Source organism: Podarcis liolepis (genome assembly GCF_965112155.1).
Source record: "Podarcis liolepis genome assembly, chromosome: 15".
NCBI lineage: Eukaryota > Metazoa > Chordata > Lepidosauria > Squamata > Lacertidae > Podarcis > Podarcis liolepis.
In genome coordinates, this window is record NC_139566.1 from 44,376,315 (window position 1) to 44,398,267 (window position 21,953).

The 21,953-nt window shown below is 48.2% G+C and overlaps 2 protein-coding genes across 6 annotated transcripts in view; both read right to left on the reverse strand.

The window, feature by feature from the left end:
- SCARB1 (scavenger receptor class B member 1) overlaps nt 1-10,560 on the reverse strand; it is a 54,679-nt gene extending 44,119 nt beyond the window's left edge. For 3 of the 4 annotated variants that reach the window (XM_083476725.1, XM_083476722.1, XM_083476723.1), the window contains exon 1: nt 10,105-10,505. In XM_083476725.1, the coding sequence (XP_083332851.1) occupies nt 10,105-10,230 (126 nt within the window). In that variant the 5' untranslated portion in view covers nt 10,231-10,505. Of the gene's footprint in view, nt 1-10,104 lie in introns of all 4 variants that reach the window. The other variant, XM_083476724.1, reaches the window with a different exon arrangement.
- Nucleotides 10,561-17,384: 6,824 nt separating this feature from the next.
- On the reverse strand, nt 17,385-20,524 carry UBC (ubiquitin C). 2 transcript variants are annotated; one of them, XM_083476732.1, is made up of 3 exons: nt 20,446-20,524; nt 19,453-19,662; nt 17,385-18,833 (listed from the first exon to the last, which is right to left on the reverse strand). In XM_083476732.1, exon 3 carries the CDS (start codon nt 18,826-18,828, stop codon nt 17,455-17,457), a length of 1,374 nt encoding a protein of 457 aa, XP_083332858.1. In that variant the 5' UTR covers nt 18,829-18,833; nt 19,453-19,662; nt 20,446-20,524; the 3' UTR covers nt 17,385-17,454. The 2 variants fall into 2 exon arrangements, with proteins under 2 accessions (XP_083332858.1, XP_083332857.1); XM_083476731.1 differs by lacking the exon at nt 20,446-20,524 and adding an exon at nt 20,158-20,228.
- Between the last annotated feature and the right edge of the window lie 1,429 nt (nt 20,525-21,953).

The window sequence follows — 21,953 nt, forward strand, 5'->3', positions numbered from 1 at the left end:
ACCCGGATGACAGCTTCGGTAGTGGTGGAGGGCATCAGGGCGACCTCCAGCCATTTGGAATAGGCGTCCACCACTACCATAAAGGTCCGGCCGTGAAAGGGGCCAGCCAGATCGATGTGCACCCTCGACCAGGGTGTCTTTGGCGTCTCCCAGGTGTGTCCCTTAGCTGCCGGTGGTGCAGGCCTCGACTCCTGGCACGCTTGACAGGCGGACACCCAGGCAGTGATGGCATCGTCCATATTAGGCCACCAGACGTAACACCGAGCCAACGCCTTCATTTTGACAATTCCCGGGTGGCCAACGTGCAGAGCCTCCAGGACGCGCTGACGGAGTCCCTGGGGAATCACGACACGGTCTCCCCACAGCAGGCAGCCGCGATGAGCTGAGAGTTCATGTTGTCTGGTTGCGAAGGGCTGGAACTCCGATGCAAAAGGCCCTTGTGGCCACCCCCTCCACACCCAGTTGAGCACCCGGCTGATGGTGCGATCCTGGGCAGATGCGGAGGCCACAGTGGCAGCCGATACAGGCGCTGCCGGAAGATCCTCAATCAGAAGGAGCGATGAAGCTGGAGCCGGGTCTTCCACAAATGCTGGAAGAGGGCAACGACTGAGGGCGTCGGCATGGCCCATCGATTTCCCCGGGCGATGGATGAGATGGATGAGTGGTAGGCAGCCAGGAAAACAGAGTTCCCGCCTAAAATAACTGCCGCGGACCTGAGTGAAAACTATCTACAGTATCCCCCTGTTGGCCCAGGGGGAAACTACACTACATAACAGTTGGACTCCAGCTGCCATTAGCCCCAGCCAGCAGGCCCAATGGTGAGGTATCATGGGCAAGCGTTCAAAATTAGCTAGGTGCCAGGTGCATTTTGCACCTTGCTTTTGACCACTTGTGAGCAAGTGAAGATGCCTGGGCCCCAGGATGGCACCTGACATTTCCACCATCTGGGGATCATTGGATCGGGACTGTTTGCACACACCAATGCCCCATCCTGTAGAAGAGGTCACCATCAAGAAAAAGAGGTCAGAATAGGCCAATATATATGTGGCTGTCCCTGGATCAAGTGACTTTCCTTCTCTAAGTTTTCAAAGTTCTCAGCCTGGCTCAAGGTTGTCATCTGAACTAGCCAGATGTTTAACTGAGAATCAATCAGAAACAGTCCATCACTTGAAAAATAAGACTTTTTAGAGCCATCTTGCCCCCCAAAGGCAACTAGACTTTCCGTTTTGGTGACTGTAGCCTTGGTTTAAGGAGCCCTTTGGTGCCTAGCTTATATATTTGAGTTTCTAACACTGATCATGGGAGCTGTAGTCCAACTGTGTCCGAAAAGCCACAGGTCCCCTATCTAAATGGAGGATGTGTTATTATTTCCCAAGTGTAGATGCAAAAGTGGCTTGAATGCAAGGCAAGGAATGTCTACTGCTAAGTGGAGAGAGACTCTGGCAGGCAGAACAAGAGAGAGGGTTTCCTGCCAGGAGACAGGCAAGCACCACCCGCACAAGGCCATTCTTGGATTCCTAGAATATTTGGTTGTGCTTAAATAGACCACAACTGAAAATATTTGATCAGCCATAGTCATGTGGTCACTGGGATAGCTCAGCAGTGCCTTCCAACGCTACAATTCTATGTTTCTGTGTCCCCAAATTCCCTTCTTCACAGGAATGTTTTTCTCAACGTTGACCAAATTCATTTAGGCTTAATCCCTTTGCTCATTCTACAGCCTCAGCAGATAAGATCCAGATAAGAGAAGGCAGGAAAGGGCGGTGGGAGGGGGAAGCCAACCCCCCCTTCCCTTACTTTTAGGAATATTTTGCAATGAGGCTCCTATTTGTGCATTAGAGCAGGAAGTGTTTCTGCTGATCTGATGCTTATGTAAGGCAATGTCAGCTGCTCAAGCCCAAGCCTCCTGCCTTAGCACGAGACTTCTGACCACAGCTGGACCCATGGTCTAATGCACCACCTGCCTGAGTCTTCCAGCTTTCCCTATCATTGTACCTCCATTTTTCAGATGTCCCTTAGGCAGTTGCAAAATACTTTTTCCTAAAAGTCCCCCCCCCCCTACTGTATTTATTTAGGGCTTGACTAAGGCAGTTCCTGTTCATTTCCTGAAAAGCAGAGGTAAAGGATAGGGTTGCCAATAATTGGGCTATAGTTATATTAAACCTACAGCTTATTCCTTCCACAAACACCATTGCCCCATGTGGTTTTCCAAAGGCTGAAGGACTGTTCAACTGAAGTCCCCCTTGCAGATTATGGTTCAGGCCAACCGCGCTGGTGGGGGCTGATGGGAGCTGGCGCCCAGGCACCTCTGAAGGGCCACAGCTTCCTCATGCCTGGCTTAGGCCCTGGAGTTGGAGTTTCCTTTAATCACAGCTGCCAAACCTCTTTTCTTGGGAAACTATTGTGGCCATATTTAAAACAGTAAATTGTCTAACTTTGTAAACCACTCAGTGCAAGTGTGTATGGTCTCTACTCTCTTTATAGGAGCTGGATACATTTATTATTCTCTACCAAACAATGTAGAAAATCATTATAGCATAAGCTCTTTTTGGAAATAGAAGTAAGAAATGTCATCATAAAGTTGCAGTCTTATAACTTATGTACATTTACCTGGGAGTATTACATTCCACTCAAAAATTCAGTGGGACTTCTTCTCAGTAAAGATGCATAGGGTCGTATTGCCTGCTGCAATATGTACACGTACTCATATATGCCAAGGCATTGTGGCCCTGCAGAGATTGTTGTGTTCCAGCTCACATCAGCCCTAAGCTAACACAGCCAGTGATGAGAGCTGCCGTCCAGCAGCCCGCCCCCCCCCCCCCGCTCTCCAGAGATCACGCCTGCTTGTGGCGGAGTCAGGGGTCCATAAAACACAAGGACAGCTTGTGACATTCCAAAGCAAAGCTCAAGTGTATACTAGATAAGATGAGTGGCTCCATTCACAGCAGCTGAAACTGGTACCAACAATTTAATACAGCTCTGCTTTATAGAATTGTAGCATTGCAAAGGACCCCAAGGGTCGTCTAGTCCAATCGCCTGCAATGCAGGAATCTCAGCTAAAGCTAAAGTGTTGGTGCTGACCTTTAAAGCACTAAACGCCCTCGGTCCTGTATACCTGAAGGAGCGTCTCCACCCCCATCGTTCAGCCCGGACACTGAGATCCAGCGCCGAGGGCCTTCTGGCGGCTCCCTCATTGCAAGAAGTGAGGCTACAGGGAACCAGACAGAGGGCCTTCTCGGTAGTGGCGCCCGTCCTGTGGAATGCCCTCCCATCAGATGTCAAAGAGATAAATAATTACTGGTACCTGACATTCAGAAGACATCTTAAGGCAGCCCTGTTCAGGGAGGTTTTTAATATGTAACGCTGTACTGTTTTTAACACTGACTGGGAGCCGCCCAGAGTGGCTGGGGAAACTCAGCCAGATGGGCAGGGTATAAATAATAAATTATTATTATTATTATTATTATTATTATTATTATTATTATTATAAAGCATCCATGACAGATGGCCATCCAACCTGTGCTTTAAAACCTCCCTTGAAGGAGAGTCCACAACCTCCCGAACAGCTCTTACTGTCAGAAAATTCTTCCTGATGTTTAGTTGGAATCTTCTTTCTTGTAAGTTGAAGCCTTTGGTTCAAGTCCTAAAAAAACAAGCTTGCTCCATCTTCCAACTAGCAACCCTTAAAATATTTGAAGATGGCTATCATGTCTCCTCTTATCCAGCCTAAACACACCCAGCTTCTTCAACCGTTCAAGGCTTGGTTTCCAGACTCTTGATCATCTCGCTTGCCCTCCTCTGCACACATTCCAGCTTATCAATATCCTTCTTAAATTGTGGTGCCCAGAATTGTACACAATATTCCTTCCAGGTGTGGCATCACCAAGGCGGAACAGAGTGCCACTGTTGCTTCCCTTGATCTGGACACTAGACTTCTGCTGATGCAGCCTAGAATAGCATTAATTTTTTTTTGCTGCTGCATCTCATGTGTGACTGTGTGTGGTTGTGTGGAGTTTTCAAAAAATATATAAATACAAAAGAAAAAGAAACACAACCTTTAAAATCTCCCCAAAATAAGATGGGTATAAGGTCTAGAATAAATCACTATACTGGCACTTTGGCACAAAGAAGAAGAGAAAATAAGTAAAAGGACAAATTGCATTTATAGTGAAGACAAATAAAATAATGTAATCCAATCTCTGTTCTACGTAGCTAATGCGTAATTGGCATATGAAATAAAGTTACACTATATAGCTTGAATGTTTGCAGCTTCTCTTTCCCTTGTAATAGTTGTACAGGGGAGTAACTTTCTCCAATATTCCAAAGGTTTTTTTCTCTGTGTATACTTTATTGGAAGCCGCCCAGAGTGGCTGGGGCAAGCCAGTCAGATGGGAAGGGTACAAGAAATATATTATTCTTACTATAAAATGAAATAACAACAACAACTACTTTACCAAAAAGAAATACAAGGTCACTCCCATTGAAGGCGGAAGTATGTGCCTTTAACAGGAAACAAGGTTACAAGCAGGTATAATATCTACCAGCTGTGCCTAAGTTCTGTATCAGTGGTGCAATATTTTCATTGACATTTCACAAATACCTGGTGACATAGATTTAAATCAGTTTTTTATCCACTCATTCAGACAGACTTCGCTACTGCTATATCCAAGCCATCTTCCCAGATTTTCTTTGGGCCCAAAGAGGAACCTGTTTGACATGGCTTTGCCATGCTAATTTAACATTTTTGAGGGTGGTGCAGGGAGTAGCCTGATCTCAGGTGATTCCTACATTAATTGAAGGGGTCTTGAGGACAAATAAATGCCAGGTCCTACCTGCACTAAACATTTAAAGCAGCACTCGTACCACTTTAAACAGTCAAGGCTTCCTCCAAAGAATCTTGAGAACTACAGTTTGTTATGGGTGGTGAGTTTTAGGAAACTCCCTATCAGAGCAGTAGCTGGGGGGGGGGGGTGTCTAGCCACGGTTTCTGATCCAGTGAAGCCCCCTGTGGGTTTCTGCTACGGTGTGAGAAAGAAATTCTGAGGGACAGAGGGAGGGACAGGAAGCTGAGAAAGAGAATCAGTTGGACTAGATGACCCTTGGGGTCCCTTCCAACTCTACAATTCTATGATTCTATGATACCTTCAGAACTTTGAATGCACTGAAATAGCTAAGGTTGAGGGATTTTACAGACTATACATGATCTGCACACAGGAAAGTAAGGGGGGGGGTGAGCATTTTCCCTGCCAGAGGCAGTTCCCTGGCAAGCTCTGGTCAGCCCGGCTGCATTAGGAATGTAATAGATAGGCACTTTCTACCTTTCTACATTGGCTCCCAGTATGTTTCTGAGCACAATTCAAAGTGTTGGTATTGACCTTTAAAGCCCTAAACGGCCTCGGCCCAGTAGACCTGAAGGAGCGTCTCCACCCCCATCATTCTGCCCGGACGCTGAGGTCCAGCTCCGAGGGCCTTCTGGCGGTTCCCTCGCTGCGAGAGGCCAAGTTACAGGGAACCAGGCAGAGGGCCTTCTCGGTAGTGGCGCCCGCCCTGTGGAACGCCCTCCCATCAGATGTCAAAGCGATAAACAACTACCTGACATTCAGAAGACATCTTCAGGGAAGTTTTTAATGTGTGACATTTTAGTGTATTTTTTGTCTTTGTTGGAAGCTGCCCAGAGTGGCTGGGGAAACCCAACCAGGTGGGCGGGGTACAAATAATAATTTGTTATTATTATATTACTATTATTATATTACCTTAGACTTGCAAAAAGCATTTCTTCACCTCACATGGAACCTAAAATCACTACAAAACTATCATTTCCGAAAATGAGTAATCAAACAAAAATAAAACTGAAAGGAATCTTGTTGAAGCTTACTCGGGAGTAAATTTACATGTCAAAACTCCTTGCACAGAACCAAGGGGGTTGGGGTTTTTCCTCAAAGAGGGGAAAATTTTTTTAAAAAGGAAACACCAGGGGGTCTTGGCTGATCTTATGGAAATGCAGTCTTTTAATGATCCTGTGACCAAATAATCCAATTCAAAACCTGACCAAATAGACAACTGCTGCACACAGAAGTTCTACTTTTGACAAACAATTTGTTTTTAGTGGAAGAGATACTCATTTTCCCTTTGTTCATACAGTAATAATACTTCTTAGGATTCCTTTGTATTCAAATGATATTGTGCCTACTTTTATGTCCTTTACGAATAAATCTTTCAAGGGGGGACGCTTGTATGCATGCATGTGTATGTACACAAACATGCATGGGGGGGGGGGTGGAGTGCCAAACTGGGTCTAGGTGGCAGGAAGCCCAGTTTCAGCCCTGCTCCCTATTCCCTTCCAGAGCTGCAATCTCCAGATTGGTTTAACACTCAATCCCTTTTCCCAGGGAACTCTGGGAACTGTAGCTCTGTGGTGGAATAGAGTCTCCTAACACTCACAGCCCCCTTTAAAAACTGCAGGTCCCAGGATTTTTGGAGGAAGCCATGACTGTTTAGTGTGGTGTGATGATGCTTCAAATATATAGTGAAGACGAGTCTGTGGTAAAACAAACTTTGGCATTGACTCTTCACACATATATAAAAATAAAAGTTCCAAGAGGACAGGGGAGTGCTCAGAAAGTTTTTTCACGATTTCTCCCCTTCCCAAACAACACTGCACAACACAAGTGTCTTTATGGAAACTTCCCCAATGCTCTTCTTCTCTTTTGTTGCACACAGTCATTGCGCATTGCAACTACATAACATCTTCGGAGGGTATCGTTCAGGTCAACAACTGGTCCCCATCTGCCCTTAAACCTCTTGTAATTCTCAAGAGTAGGAGGAAGAATTGTCAGCTGACACCAGACAAGACTAAACAGTGCCCTGGAGTGCCTTGTATGTGGGTTTTCTGCCTCGGTGACTTGACACAGCAATTTAATTCTTACAGTTCTGCTGTGCAAGTTTGTTGGACCAACAACTGAAAAACGCCCAGAGACAGAACACTTCCTGTTCCCAGAAAATGGAGGCAGCAGTAGAAAGAACAGAAGCATGACCTCATTTTTTCAAATCTATCTTCAGCGCTATTTCTGCAAATGAGGACCCCAATTCTGCAGCAGAAAGTCAAGATTCTGAAAGTTTTGGATAATCATGTTTTTCCTAAGAGTTACTGCTTCCTGCTTCTTCCTGAATTAGCCAATGAGGGGTCATGAACGCTTTTGCAGAGTGGATAGATTTCCTTTGAGCAGATATTAACATGAGGGAGGCGTGAACAGAAGCTTAGTGAGAGGATGCTCCCAAAGGAGGAAGCTTGCCCTCTGACCTGCATCAGATCCCCATGCTGGCCTGCCCGCCCTCCCTCACAGCACACTTGAAATCACAGCATTTGCTGCTTACCAGCTGAGGACCCCATGGGGATTTGAGGGCTGGTGCACTGTGCTTTGCCTCTCTCTGCCTTGGCCCCAAATCGCAAATGCGCACACACACAAACTCCCACCTTTCAATCTATTAAACAGGAATAAATTACAACAGCCCTGCAAAGCACCTTATGATAGGCATTTTTGGCAGTCTGGATACTCTAATCAACAGCACAATACAAGTAGCAAAAATATTATAATTATCTAGCAAACAGGACATTCAAACTCACTATTAGTCATTCATACACAGGAGAACAATTGTATCATAGTCAGCAAGTATATGCTTTGTGCAGGGGCCTTTAAAAAGCAAATATATGAACACACATTCAACTGGCATACAACCCAATTAGTTTGCAACATTCTGCACCAGATGAGATGCTCATTATAAATCTTCCTCCAGCATTTTGCTTCAACCCAATTTCTGGTAAAGGAATAAAGAGACACACACATGCACACATAGTCTCTTTTTTCACCTGGGCTGAACTGTGCTCTAGGTAAGGAACCCTTTCCACATCCCCTCTACTTGTTCAGATTTGCATCACCTTATTTTATCCTATTAATTTCAATGGTAGGTGATGTTCCTAGCCTGATGCTGATTTGCATCCATGATTTATTGCTTCATGCAAGATGCCCAAGCTGCATGCACAGAGCAGAAATCACACAGACCCACAATGCTACAGGGTGTGCCTTTCCCCCACAGTTAAAGGAACAATTACATGAGGTATGTGCCAGTTATCCAGAGTGAAAAGGAACTGTCTATTCTATTTGGACGAGCTGTTGAGTATAGAGTTGAGTGGATAGCCCATAGCAGGTGGACCCCACAAGCCAGCCTCATTACCAAGGACATGACAGCTCAGTGGCAGAGCATCTCCCTGGCATCTCCAGGCAAGGTTTCAAGCCTGAAACCTTGGAGAATAACCATCCGTCTGTGAAGGCAATGCTGAGCCAAATCCTGCCCTCATCACACATCCCAAACAGAAATAAGCACCAGAACTTCTTAGATCTTGGAGAAAGGGTTTTAAGAGGAAGGTTTCATAAGCAGTTCACTTCAAAGGCTATATTGCAAATACAGCTGAACTAGAGGTTATGCAAAATGTGCAGTTGAATAACTACATGCTTAAAAAGATAATACTACTAGGCGCCAAGGGGAATCAGTTTGCACTGGGCCTGGAGCACATGAGGAAATGAGCTCAATTCCTTCCCTCCTGTGATGGATCTGGGGGAAATTTCCCCTATTGAGGGCACTCTTTTTAAAGCAGTTCTCTCAGATTAAGTGTCATGGACTGGCTGGATGCAGAGGAATGGTGGGAGGCACCAGCTGGGGAATGTCCAAGAGAAGAAGTCTCAGAGCCAAAGAATGGTGGTGGGATGACAATAAGTGGTCAGAGGGAGAAGAGAGAGCAGACTGGGAGCAGGAGGTGTCAGAAGCTGAAGAGGCAGCAGGGCTTAGTGAGCAGGGGGAGTCTGTGGCAGAGAGAAGTCCAGCTGAAGCAGGAGAGGAGTGTGGCCCAGAGGCAGAGATGAGATAGGCTGGTGAAGAAGCAAGGGGGTCTCCCCCTCCTGCTGTGACCAGCTCCCCTCCTCCCATTTGTCTCTCAGAACCAGAAGAGGCATGAAGAGGGATTGCTTGGGAAGGACCCAGGAAAGGAGATGATTTAGCTGGCTGTGGGAAGGCAGGGACCTTCAGTCTCCACAACTGCCTCATGGGGCAAGACCTGTCAGATTTGCTGTGCTCATTACGCCTGGCATTCCTCAGCAGACCTTGTTTCTTCTAATAAAGAGTTAACTTCACTTACTCTGTGATTTATTGCTGGCTCGCTCCTGACAGAAAGAGATATGCTTGGTCTGCTTATAGAGTTCACCACACCTCCTGAGCTGTGATCCGAACAGAAATCTCCCCCCCCCCCCCGACACAAACACCAAACATACTCCATTTTGCCTTTGTGGGGAGGAGGCAGTCATTAGGAGCATTTTAAATAAACATTTTAAGATTCAGTGTTGCAATCAGCCTTAACACACATGCATAGTCACTAACGTGCATTTAGGATAATTAACTATGCTGTCCCAATTTCCATTCAAATGCACAGGATGTATAAGATGGGAACAATCAACAGCATCCTTCCCAGGACAGGTAAACAAGCTCCCTCAGGTGCCTGCTGGTCACGCTCTCTTCCCTCTGCAGCCCCAACCCAGGCCAAGTGGGGACTCTAGTTTGAAGGCAGAAGGAGCAAAAAAACCAGAAAAGCTGCCTTATACTGAATTGGACCATATGATGGTAGCAGCAGGAGAGTAGCTGGGTCAACTTTAAAGCAGGGAAAACTTTTGCTACGATCTTCCTGCTGTGCTCCTGCTCCCCCCGAAGGAGAGGCGAGGCGCTGGACCATCCCTGGAGGATGCTGGACCCACCAAGCACGGATTTGCAACAGCTGGCAAATCCAGACTTCTGGAAAGGGGAAATTGTTAGTTTGATGTGAATGATTTTAGGACTGGGGGAGGTTGTCTCCCCCCCCCCCAGAGCGCCAAGTAAGATGTCGAGTCGCATTTTTAAAAAGCACCTCCAAGGAGACCCCCCCCCCCGCCTCGAGGGGACCAGCTGCCCCTTCTGTCGGCGCGTCGGGAGCCAACGCGGCAGAAAGCGCGCCGCGCGCCCCCGGCTGGGCCAGCCCGGAGTCCCGCGGGAGAGAGCGCGCCGTGCCCGCCTCGCCCCTACCTTGACCACCTGCTCCTCCATGATGGCCGGCAGCGAGACCACCAGGAAGACCCCGGCGCCCAGGCAGAGCAGGCCGGCGATGGCCAGCCCCACGGCCGCGCGGAAGGCGGAGCAGCAGCGCGCCATGGCGAGCGCAGAAGGAGCCGGCCAGAAAGTGCCTCCGGGGGACCCGCCGCCCGAGAAGACGCCGCGCCCGCCGCGCTCGCCCCCATTTACGCTCCCGGATTGAGGCCGGGCCCTCCCCGCGGGACCGCCCCGTCGCGCCCAGAAGGGCCGGGCGGGGGAGGCGCCGGGGCGGGCGGGCGAGCTGCCTGGGGGACGCGCTTACTCGCGAGGAAACTTGCTGCGCGCACTTTCCGGCGAGTATCGTGCGCTGGGACGCAGCGGCGCTTCCTCCGAGTAAAGCAGCAGCGGAGGAGGGCGCTTCTTCAGGCCGGCAGGTTGGCCGCCCCAGGCCGCGAACCCAGGAAAGCTGCGGCGGGTCGTGGAACAGGCCGTGTAAACACGTGGACAGACTGGTGGTAAACAGAGCCGGGAAGAGGAGTTCTCTGCTGCCTGCTCTGTTTCCAAGCCCAGTTTTGACTTCTCAGGCTCTTTAAGGTGAAGGATCCTTCTTGGATCTAAAAGCCAACCTCCCCACCCCCTCCTGGTTTGGGGTAGACTAGGGTAGCATACCCTCCCAACATTTCTACAATGAAAATAGGGAAACGTTGGACATTCCAGGATCAAATCAGAAACTGGGGTGGCTTTTTTAAATCTGGGACTGTCCCTGGTGAAAAGGGACACTTGGAGGGTCAGGTATTTATCCAGTTTCTCGGCTGCCAAAACTTACTGCTGCCTTTATGAGGTGGCTGTTTTGTGTTTTTTGGGAGGAGTCCATTACTACATTTATGTTTTTTAATATGCCAGAAGCTGCTTGTAGGCTTCTAGGTAACATGCAGCTAACAAGACAACTTACTATTATTATTATTATTATTATTATTATTAGTTAATATAGAACAGAGCAAGTTCCTTCCATGTTACTTTGGACTCTGAAGGCAGGGCACAGTGCACACAGCTGCTCCTGATTGCAGGCCCCGAGCAGAGGTGTGGGGGAACCTTTGGCCCTCGGGGTGTTACTAAACTACAACTCATCAGCCTCAGCAAAGCATGGCCAGTGGCCAGGGATGATGGGAGTTGTAGTTCAGCAACATCTGAAAGGCCAAAGATTCCTCACACCTGGTTTAGAGATCAGCCCTCAACCCTGCAAGAGAGCAGCCTTCACTGGGCAGGGGACTATAACTTCCTGAATGCTTGCTTTTAGAGCCAAAACCTGCCCATTGCCATTGCAGGGGGAGAGTAGCTGAGCCTTGAGAAGCTAAGGCAGAGAGGTGTGGAAAAAGTGGGTATGAGAGCTGTGGTTCCCCCCACCCTGAAAAAATTGGAAGACTGTATATGGAATGCATAAAACTGTTTACTATAGACAAGAGAGGAAGTATCTGTGCTAAGTGTGCATACATCTATACACAGGAACAGACATACCCCATCAATTGCTGCATTCTGCGGAAGAGGGACTCCTGTCAATACCATCTTCCATACTGGGCCACTAGGGCGCAAGCAACCTGCCCTTTGGAACTCTGTCCCATTACACATCTAGCAAGGATTGCCTCTGTTATCTTGTTAGTGCCAAACCCTTCCTGGATTCAGAAAATCTAAGTAGCGAATGGCCAGTCTCCCCTTCTTGGGTAAGGTTCTGGAGCACTCTTGGAGGAAACTGAATTTCTAGATTCATTTCAATTGGTGTTTTGGCACAGAAACTGCTTTGATCACCTTGTATGATAACCTCTGTTGAGAAAGACAGTGAAAATGGGCCCCCGTTAATTCTCCTCAACCTCTCAGCTGCTTTCAGTACTGTTAACCATGGTCTCCTAATCCAGTGTTTTTCAACCACTGTTCCGCGGCACACTAGTGTGCCGTGAGATGTTGCCTGGTGTGCCGTGGGAAAAATTAAAAAATTCGAAAGATTTATTATTTTTATTTTTTTGTAAAAGTCAAATTAGGTCCTAATCTATCCCTCGAGCGCCTCTTGTCCGTTATTGTGACGCATGAAGCGTGTTCCCGCCCACTCCCCGCCCTCCCTTGCTTCTCTCTCTCTCTGTGGCGCTCTCCGCCGCTTCCTGCTGGGCATGCGCAGCTCGCCTCGCGCTTCCGTTCCGGCCCCTCCTTCCCCCGACTACCCCGCCGCTCCGTTCCTTTCTCTTTCTCGCGTGTCAGAGAGCGGCGGCGCGAGCGCGGCGGTTCCCTCAGGGCTGACGGAGGGCTCGAGGAGGAGGAGGCAGGACGTGGAGGCGGAGAAAGCGGCGGCGGCCACCCCCCACCTCCGGCTCCAGGCCCGCGTAGAAAGCTGAGGCGGAGAGATAGATAGAGGTGGGCGGCGGCGGCGGCAACCACGACCAATCGCCACAGTAGTTGTAGCGACCGCGATCAGGGACTCCCGCTCTCTCTCCGTCGTGTCTCTCTCTCTCTCTCCTGGGCCCGTCCGTTGAGTCTCCCACGCGCCACGGCTACAAGATGAGCATCGAGATCCCGCCGGGTCTGACTGAGCTGCTGCAGGGCTACACGGTGGAGGTGCTGCGGCACCGGCCGCCGGACCTGCTGGCCTTCGCCGCCGAGTACTTCGCCAAGCCGCGCTCTCCTTCCTGCCTCGCTTTGCTGCCTCCTCCCCCCCCCACCCCCAAAGCTTGGAGGTTCCCCGGCGCCGACCCGCAGGTTTGACCCCCTTCTCACACCTGTTCGCGCTCCTTGCACGGAATGGGGTGGATGGGGAGGAACAGGGCTCGCCGCTGCCTCCACTTGCCCTCCCCCCCTCCCCCGGCGGTCCCGCGATTCTTGGCTTTTTGGCGGTTGGCACAGAAGGAAGGCAAGGGGGAGGGGGAAAAATTGAAACTTACACTTTCGTGCGTCCCTCCCAGCGTGACGCTGCGCGCTGACGTCACGGGGCTGTAATGGTGGTGTGCCTCGAGATTTTTTTCATGAAACAAGTGTGCCTTTGCCCAAAAAAGGTTGGGAAACACTGTCCTAATCAAGCAGCTACCCAAGTTAAAGATGGATGGCACTGCATTGTGGGCCTACTTGGTCATTTCCAGAGAGTGATGCTTGGTGAGTGCTCTTCAGCCCTGTGAAGCTTTCCATGTGGGGTTCCTCAGGATTGGATTTCATCCTGTATGTCGCTTAGCACCAAACCACTGAGTGGGGTTATCCAGAGTTTTAGAGTACCTCATCAGCAAGACACACAGTGAATATGCTGGACTGTTGTCTTGCCTGGATTGGATGAGACCCAAAAAACTGAAGCTCAATCAAGATAAGAATGAGGCACGCTAGTGGGTGGTTTCCTAGACTGCATGGATGGGAGGTTGCCTGTTCTTGATGTGGTTACACTCCCTCTGAAGGAGTGGGTACGCAGCTTACAAATTATTCTGGATCCTTTGTTGCTTGAGGCTCAGGCAACCTCAGTGGCACAGAGTGGCTTCCATCAGGGATAGCCTAACTGCTGTTGTCTATGCTCTGGTAACCTCTAGGTTAGATTACATTTTAAGCAGAGCTGCCTGTGAAGACAGTTCAGAAACTTCAGCTGGTGCAGAATTCAGCGGACAGTTGCTCACGGGGGCAAAACGTTTTGAGCACATAACGCCAATCCTGGCCTGACTTCACCAGCTGCCAATTAGTTTCCAGGCCCAATCCAAAGTGCGGATTTTGAACTATAAAGTCTTAACAGCTCAGGACAATACCTCAAGGACCACCTATCCCCATACAAGCCAACCTAGACCCTGTGATCATTCTGTGCGGCCCTCATTCATGTGCCTCTTCCACAAAAGGTCTGGAAGGTGGCAATGCAAGAACGGGCCCTTCCTGCAGTAGATCTGTTTGTGGAATGAACTCCCTGGGAAGGCTTGCTTGGCACCTTGGTTACGTATCTTCAGCATCAAGTGAAAACATTTATCTGTAACCAAGCCTTTGGCTGATTTAAAATTCTGTGGCCTTTCAAATGTCTTTGTGGGAGGGGGATTGATTTGTTTTTATTTATTATGTATTCTCATTTTGTATTTTTATGTTGTGATATATGAAGGGCAGTATACATATTTAATAAAATTTCAACAAGCCTTTTAATTGGCTATCCAAATGTTATCCTTATTACATTTGAAAATGTTATTACTTTTTTTTAGTACCGGTATATTTTAAATCACTTTAAAGGTATTTATAAATGGAATCAAATGAAGTGTTTCTAAATTTGGAGGGCTTTAGCTCTCGATCCTAGTCACAGGCCACAAAAGGCTTTAGAGCAGACATAGGCAAACTCGGCCCTCCAGATGTTTTGGGACTACAATTCCCATCATCCCTAGCTAACAAGGCCAGTGGTCAGAGGTGATGGGAATTGTAGTCCCAAAACATCTGGAGGGCCGAGTTTGCCTATGTCTGCTCTAAAGCCTTTTTTATCATACAAGGTGATCAAAAACATTTGGAGCAGTTTGCCTATGCCTGCTTTAGTGTTAAAACCAGCACTTTGAATTGAGCAACTGTAACACAGTGTTTGTAGAACTCCTAATATAATCAAGAGGGAATTGGCTTCCTTTACATCAGCTGAACTTTCTGGGTCATCTTAATGTAGCTTGCAAAGCTTGTAACATCTTGGTTACTTTTTATGATGTTCCAGGGGCTATTATCACTTTTATCTCTTAAATGCAGTTTACCCTTGAGCCTGTTAAGCAACACATTATTTCATTGGTCCTTTTGATAGCACAAATTAACTCAGCTACCACCATTACTGGTTAAGATTTCATTCACTTGACTGGCTACAATGTCTAAAGGTTTCAAGCTCACATGATACTAGGATTGACATATAAAGCTTGAAAGAGCCTTATCACAGCCGTATTATCCATTGGTAGATTCATGGGAGATTTGCAGTAAAAAAGGGCTTAGCAGTAACTTTAAGCTGCTAAACTTTAGGTGGCCTCTGACAAGCGACCTTGTGTTGCAAGCCAGAGGAATCAAGAACACAGGCCAGACAGTCAAGGATCCTCACATACCCATTACCTCACTCTTTTGGCACTTTCTGCAAGCTGTTGCTGCCATCTTTAGCAAGTCTCAAATATTGTGCGATTGGTGCATTAACTCCTCCACTGATTAATGTTGTGCTTGGAATAGGACCAGGGATACCAGGGTTCAATTCCTCCCTCCACATAAAGCTCCCTGGGAGACATTGAACCAACCAGGATCCCCTTTTAAAGTATTTTTTTCTGATTTTGTTGTTGTAAGCCACTTTGTATAGTGTTTTAATGGAGCTGTACACCATTGAATAGAGGGACGCGGGTGGCGCTGTGGGTTAAACCAGAGCCTAGGGGTTGCTGATCAGGTCGGCGGTTCGAATCCCCGCGACGGGGTGAGCTCCCGTTGCTCTGTCCCTGCTCCTGCCAACCTAGCAGTTTGAAAGCACGTCAAAGTGCAAGTAGATAAATAGGTACCACTCCAGTGGGAAGGTAAACTGTTTCTGTGCGCTGCCCTGGTTTGCCAGAAGCGGCTTAGTCATGCTGGCCACATGACCCGGAAGCTGTATGCTGGCTCCCTCAGCCAATAAAGCGAGATGAGCATCGCAACCCCAGTCGGCCACGACTGGACCTAATGGTCAGGGGTCCCCTTTACCTTTACACCATTGAATGTATGCTCAACACAACACCACTTGTTAAAAGGTTTTACCTGCAGATTACTGTCAAACTGTATTAGAGCTCAACAGCCTACATTACCAAAGAGCTATTTTCCAGCACAGGAAAGAATTGGCCTGTGAGATGTCAGCACCTAAACACGCAGAGCCAAATGCAAGGCAAATGATTTTCATTGCTGTATTCAGTATTTCAGGCCAGGAACAAAATTTGGACTGCTGATGAGGTATCAAATGTTGATGTCTGTGTTGCAGGAGATTCTGACCAAATTTCAGTAAGAACTTAGATTGGATGGCCACCTGTCATTTATGATCTAGTTAGTTGAGATTCCTGCATTGGACTAGAATGATCCTGGGATCCCTTCCAACTCTACAATTCTGACTGTAGCAAGAGCTCCTGGGTGGGACAACTGCAGGAAAACTCTACAATGACCATAGGTAACTTACGATTTGTCAGAGTTCTCATAGCAAGACCTCTACTGCATCCTGACACTCCTATATGCTCAGTCAGGAAGCTGCAGAGTGTCAGTTATAACAAGTATATCCAGATATCCATGAAAAAGTATTTGAAAATAATGTAACTTTAAGTGGTAAGCAAACTTGCTTTGGAAAGTTTCCCCCCCGCTATCCAAGTGGCTTAGAGACTCCAAACCAATAAAAGCTTGTCAACTTGAGAGCTTCTAACATTTCACCTGGTATTATTTCCAAGCCCAATTTGTCTTGCTTTGGATCATAAGGCACCATATTCAGCTTTCACAGTTTCTGTACCTCCTTGGAGCAATTTTATAGAGTTCCCAGACAGGCATATGAACCAGCTTTCCTGGATTAGCTTACTTTACTGCACCATTAAGCTCATAAAAGTTAGCTAAATGGATTAGAGACATATGTAGTGCACAGGTGACGAACAAGGCCATGAGAACCTACCAACTGGAATAAAAGATACTCCACTTTGAGCTAGTGCCTCAAGATTGCAATTTAAGGTACTTGAGCTGAACCGTTCAGCTAAGTGGAGGAAAAACCTATTGTGACACTGCTGTTTATTAAATAGACTGAAATACAAGTTTGGGACATTTCCCCAAAGGCCAGCTTCCAATTTACTTCCATTGAGGCAGGGTTAGAGTTGAACTAACCACAACTGTAATTTAACAAGAGATTGACTCCAATTGTTTCCCAGTTTACACCAGCTATTTGCAATCCCACCATAGGAGCCGATAGCTCTTAAGTGCCAAGAACCACTGCCTGCTTCAATAGCACTGAATCTCAAATTCAATTTACCGGTCAACAGTTCTCCAGTTTGGCTGAAATAAAACCACTCCACATAAGCAGTGCTCCTCTCGCCTTTCAGTCATTAGTGAACTCTTAATGCTTGCATGTATGACTTCAGCAATGCAATCTCATTTGTTGAGGCTGCCTTAGCTTCTGGCTTAAGGCAATTATGTAAGTTAAAGTTTGTCGACATGATACTCAAACAATTATGCCCCCTGCCAAGTATTTGCCAGATATTGTTCAATGGAATATTCAGCATAAACACCCCCCGAAACATACTGATGCTAAATCACCAACCACCTAAAATGATGAAACAAGTACATTTGGGAATGCAACAGCTTTAATGAAACAAAGTGCAGTGAGGTTTACATGGGTGGTTGTAAGTAGCAAGTTTAAATGCCACCCCTTAAACGTAGAACCAGGTGCAAGGTGGACTCCTTCTGGATGTTGTAGTCAGACAGGGTGCGGCCATCTTCCAGCTGCTTGCCAGCAAAGATCAGCCTCTGCTGGTCAGGGGGAATGCCTTCCTTGTCCTGAATCTTGGCCTTGACGTTCTCGATGGTGTCACTTGGCTCCACCTCCAGGGTGATGGTCTTCCCCGTCAAGGTCTTCACAAAGATCTGCATGCCTCCCCTCAGGCGCAGCACAAGGTGGAGGGTGGACTCCTTCTGGATGTTGTAGTCAGACAGGGTGCGGCCATCTTCCAGCTGCTTGCCAGCAAAGATCAACCTCTGCTGGTCAGGGGGAATGCCTTCTTTGTCCTGAATCTTGGCCTTGACGTTCTCAATGGTGTCACTTGGCTCCACCTCCAGGGTGATGGTCTTCCCGGTGAGTGTCTTCACAAAGATCTGCATGCCTCCCCTCAGGCGCAGCACAAGGTGGAGGGTGGACTCCTTCTGGATGTTGTAGTCAGACAGGGTGCGGCCATCTTCCAGCTGCTTGCCAGCAAAGATCAACCTCTGCTGGTCAGGGGGAATGCCTTCCTTGTCCTGAATCTTGGCCTTGACGTTCTCAATGGTGTCACTTGGCTCCACCTCCAGGGTGATGGTCTTCCCGGTGAGTGTCTTCACAAAGATCTGCATGCCTCCCCTCAGGCGCAGCACAAGGTGGAGGGTGGACTCCTTCTGGATGTTGTAGTCAGACAGGGTGCGGCCATCTTCCAGCTGCTTGCCAGCAAAGATCAGCCTCTGCTGGTCAGGGGGAATGCCTTCTTTGTCCTGAATCTTGGCCTTGACGTTCTCAATGGTGTCACTTGGCTCCACCTCCAGGGTGATGGTCTTCCCGGTGAGTGTCTTCACAAAGATCTGCATGCCTCCCCTCAGGCGCAGCACAAGGTGGAGGGTGGACTCCTTCTGGATGTTGTAGTCAGACAGGGTGCGGCCATCTTCCAGCTGCTTGCCAGCAAAGATCAGCCTCTGCTGGTCAGGGGGAATGCCTTCTTTGTCCTGAATCTTGGCCTTGACGTTCTCAATGGTGTCACTTGGCTCCACCTCCAGGGTGATGGTCTTGCCCGTCAAGGTCTTCACAAAGATCTGCATGCCTCCCCTCAGGCGCAGCACAAGGTGGAGGGTGGACTCCTTCTGGATGTTGTAGTCAGACAGGGTGCGGCCATCTTCCAGCTGCTTGCCAGCAAAGATCAGCCTCTGCTGGTCAGGGGGAATGCCTTCTTTGTCCTGAATCTTGGCCTTGACGTTCTCAATGGTGTCACTTGGCTCCACCTCCAAGGTGATGGTCTTGCCCGTCAAGGTCTTCACAAAGATCTGCATTTTCTCTGCAAGGGGGGGTGGGGAGAAGCAGCACAATTCAGATTTGGAAAAAGTCCCACTTTATTTAAGATGCCCCGACTTAAAACAAGAAGCCAGCAATCAACCCACTGACCAAACAATACCAACTCCGCTTGCCAATGGCAACAAGCTCCGCCCCCTTCAGACCAACAAGGCAGAAAGAGAGAAGGATGCGCGCGCACCCCTAGCCGACGCCTGGCTACGTGACGTCACAGTGCCTGGCTGCGTCACAAGCGCAGGCGCGTTAACGGCCCTCGCCTTGTTGTTTTTCGTCTCTTCCTCGAGGCGGCCATTTTGGACCGCGGCGCCTTTAGGCTTTTTTGGCCAATTCGTACCCGAACTGGCACGCGTACACGTCGAAATGACAGCAGCTCTTGAGGACCATATTGTGGCCCCTCGCTTAAAGGCTGATGACCCCTCAAGTGCCAAGCGGATTCCCTTCCCGCCCCGCCAAACCACGCCCTCCTCCCGCCGCTTCCACAGTATCCCTCACGAGCCCAAACGCCCTTCAGAAAACAGCCCTTCCGCCTAGCCTGAAGGCAGCTTTGACGCGGCAGAGGAAAAAGGAGAGAAATGAGCCCTATTTCCCAACGAAAAATATCTCACCGCAGAGCTCGAGCCGGTCCAAGCAGACAGCGAATTCCAGGCGAGGAGAGGCGATTTGTTCTAGCTGCGCAGCTGCCTGCGACCTCCTTTTATATAGGTTTTTCGCTGAACAACAAGATCACTCCGCCAAAAGAAAAAAAAACCCACCAGCCAGCTGACGTAAGAAGGACTATTTTTCCGCCCCGCGCGTGCGCTCTGTCAAACCGTATGCTGAGAAGGGGGAAAGCACAGCGGTGACGTCAGGAGCTTTGACCCCGCCTTTGTCGGGGGTTTTTTTAACTGGCAACGCGGAAGGATAAAACCGCCTCAGCTGCGATAAGTTATTATTGGCGGTTGGGGGCGGGGCAAAGAAAACAACGTGTGAGGAAGGAGCTGAGGCAAAAACCCGGAGTGGGTTGTTTTTCGCAAGCCTGGAATGGTTTGCAATAAATACTGTATATAATAATATTGTTCTTGTTATTACATATTTATTTATACCCTGCCTTTTCCCCTGACGGGACAGATTAAACAAAACCTGCCAAAAACAGAAAAATCAGTTCATTAAAAAAAATTCACAATTAAACGCTGATAAAATTAAAACTATATACATAAACTTACGCCTGAATGTCAGTAGCACAAGAGTCTGATCACTTTTTGGGGGGCAAGGTTGGGCCAATAATTCATCCCTCAGCCATGCCCCCACTAGGCCCATGGCCTCAGCCCAACCTTCCTTGCAGGTTTGTGGAGGAAAAAAGACACAGGAAAAAGACGGGCCTCTCCACCATCTCCATCGTCCCTCAAGAAAAGCGAGAGAGGAAGGAGGGAGCAGTTGAGGGGACATCTCTCTCTCTCTCTCTCTCTCTCTCCTTCCAACGCAAAGTTCAAAATTCATTCCTTTCTCCAGTCACAGTTGTGAATATAGGTTCACACGAATATCGTATTCTGCTGCACCTCCTCTCTCCCCCCCCCCCCCAGGAAAACCATAGCAAGGGTTGAGACAAATCTGGCCTCCACCATAAGCCAAGTGAAGGCCCTCATCCATCTGTCACTTGCTCCAGTGCTTTGCTTTTCCTCCTCCTTCCCAATTCCTTTTTCCTTTCATGCAATGAGTATTAGGCTACAAAGAGAACAATACAACCAGCCATGTGAACTTTTCTTTGGCCAGCCCTCAATCCAATCAAACTGCTGTTGCTGGGACTACTGCTGATCCTTTTTTCAGAGATCATGTGGGTTGAGATCATGTTTTTGAATTCTTCCCTTCTGTAAAAACTCCATGCCAACAAAAAACCAGCACAACTGTCTACTGAGTTGTGCTGAGTCCAGTACTCTTTCTCCCTCGGGATGACAAACAGCAAAATATCATTATGCTCTTCTCCTGCTTGTGGGCTTCCCATAGGTGACTTGGACCACTGAGGAAACAGTGTGCTAAACTAGATTGGCATTTGGTTTAAGCCACAGGGTTCTTCCTTATGTTTTTATGTCCCTGGCACCCTACATTTCTAGTTGCGGGAACAGGTATTCAAAAGCTAATTTTCCTGTTTGTAATTTGAGTGACAGAGATAAGTTTCTCTCCCACTCTCAGGGCCAGACGATGGAAGCTGAATGTTGGAGGAAGATTGAGGACAGAAACGCAGTGCACAGTTCAAGCTACAGAATTTGACTCCATAAGATGCAGCGATTGCCACCAACTTGGATGACTTTGCCAGAGGATTAGACGTATTAATGGAGGATAAGGCTATTGACGCGGGTGGCACTGTGGTCTAAACCACAGAGCCTTGGACTTGCCAATCAGAAGGTCACCAGCTCGAATCCCTGCGACGGGGTGAGCTCCCATTGCTCTGTCCCTGCTCCTGCCAACCTAGCAGTTTGAAAGCAATTCAAAGTGCAAGTAGATAAACAGGTACCGCTTCAGTGGGAAGGTAAACGGCGTTTCCATGCGCTGCTCTGGTTCACCAGAAGCGGCTTAATCATGCTGGCCACATGACCCGGAAGCTCCCTCGGCCAATAAAGCGAGATGAGCGCCGCAACCCCAGAGTCGGTCACGACTTGACCTAATGGTCAGGGGTCCCTTTACCTTTACCTGTAAAGCTATTGAAAGCTTCCAGCCACAACACCTATGGACTGCTTCCGCTATTGGAGGCAGTGCGCCTTTCAATATAATTTGTTGCAAGTCACAAACAGGGAACGCTGTTGTGTTCATCCCCTGCTTCTGTGCTTAGGTTGGCATTGGCTGCTATGAAAACAGGATTCTGGACTAGATGGGCCTCTGTTCTAATCCTAGAAGGATCTTCTATCTCCTGAAAATGTGGGGCTCCGATTTAAACCATTTCATGTTGCTGCACACGTGTAAGACTCAGACATGAAGAACGGAGTCTGGAGTGTGATAGGAATTTTATGGTCTTAGATATATGGTAATGTTCATAACCACACATACATAGATCAGCACAGGAAGACCAATCTGGAACCATTTTGATTCCTAAACTGACCAAATGTTTTCTCTGCAAGGTCAAAATGGAAAAGCC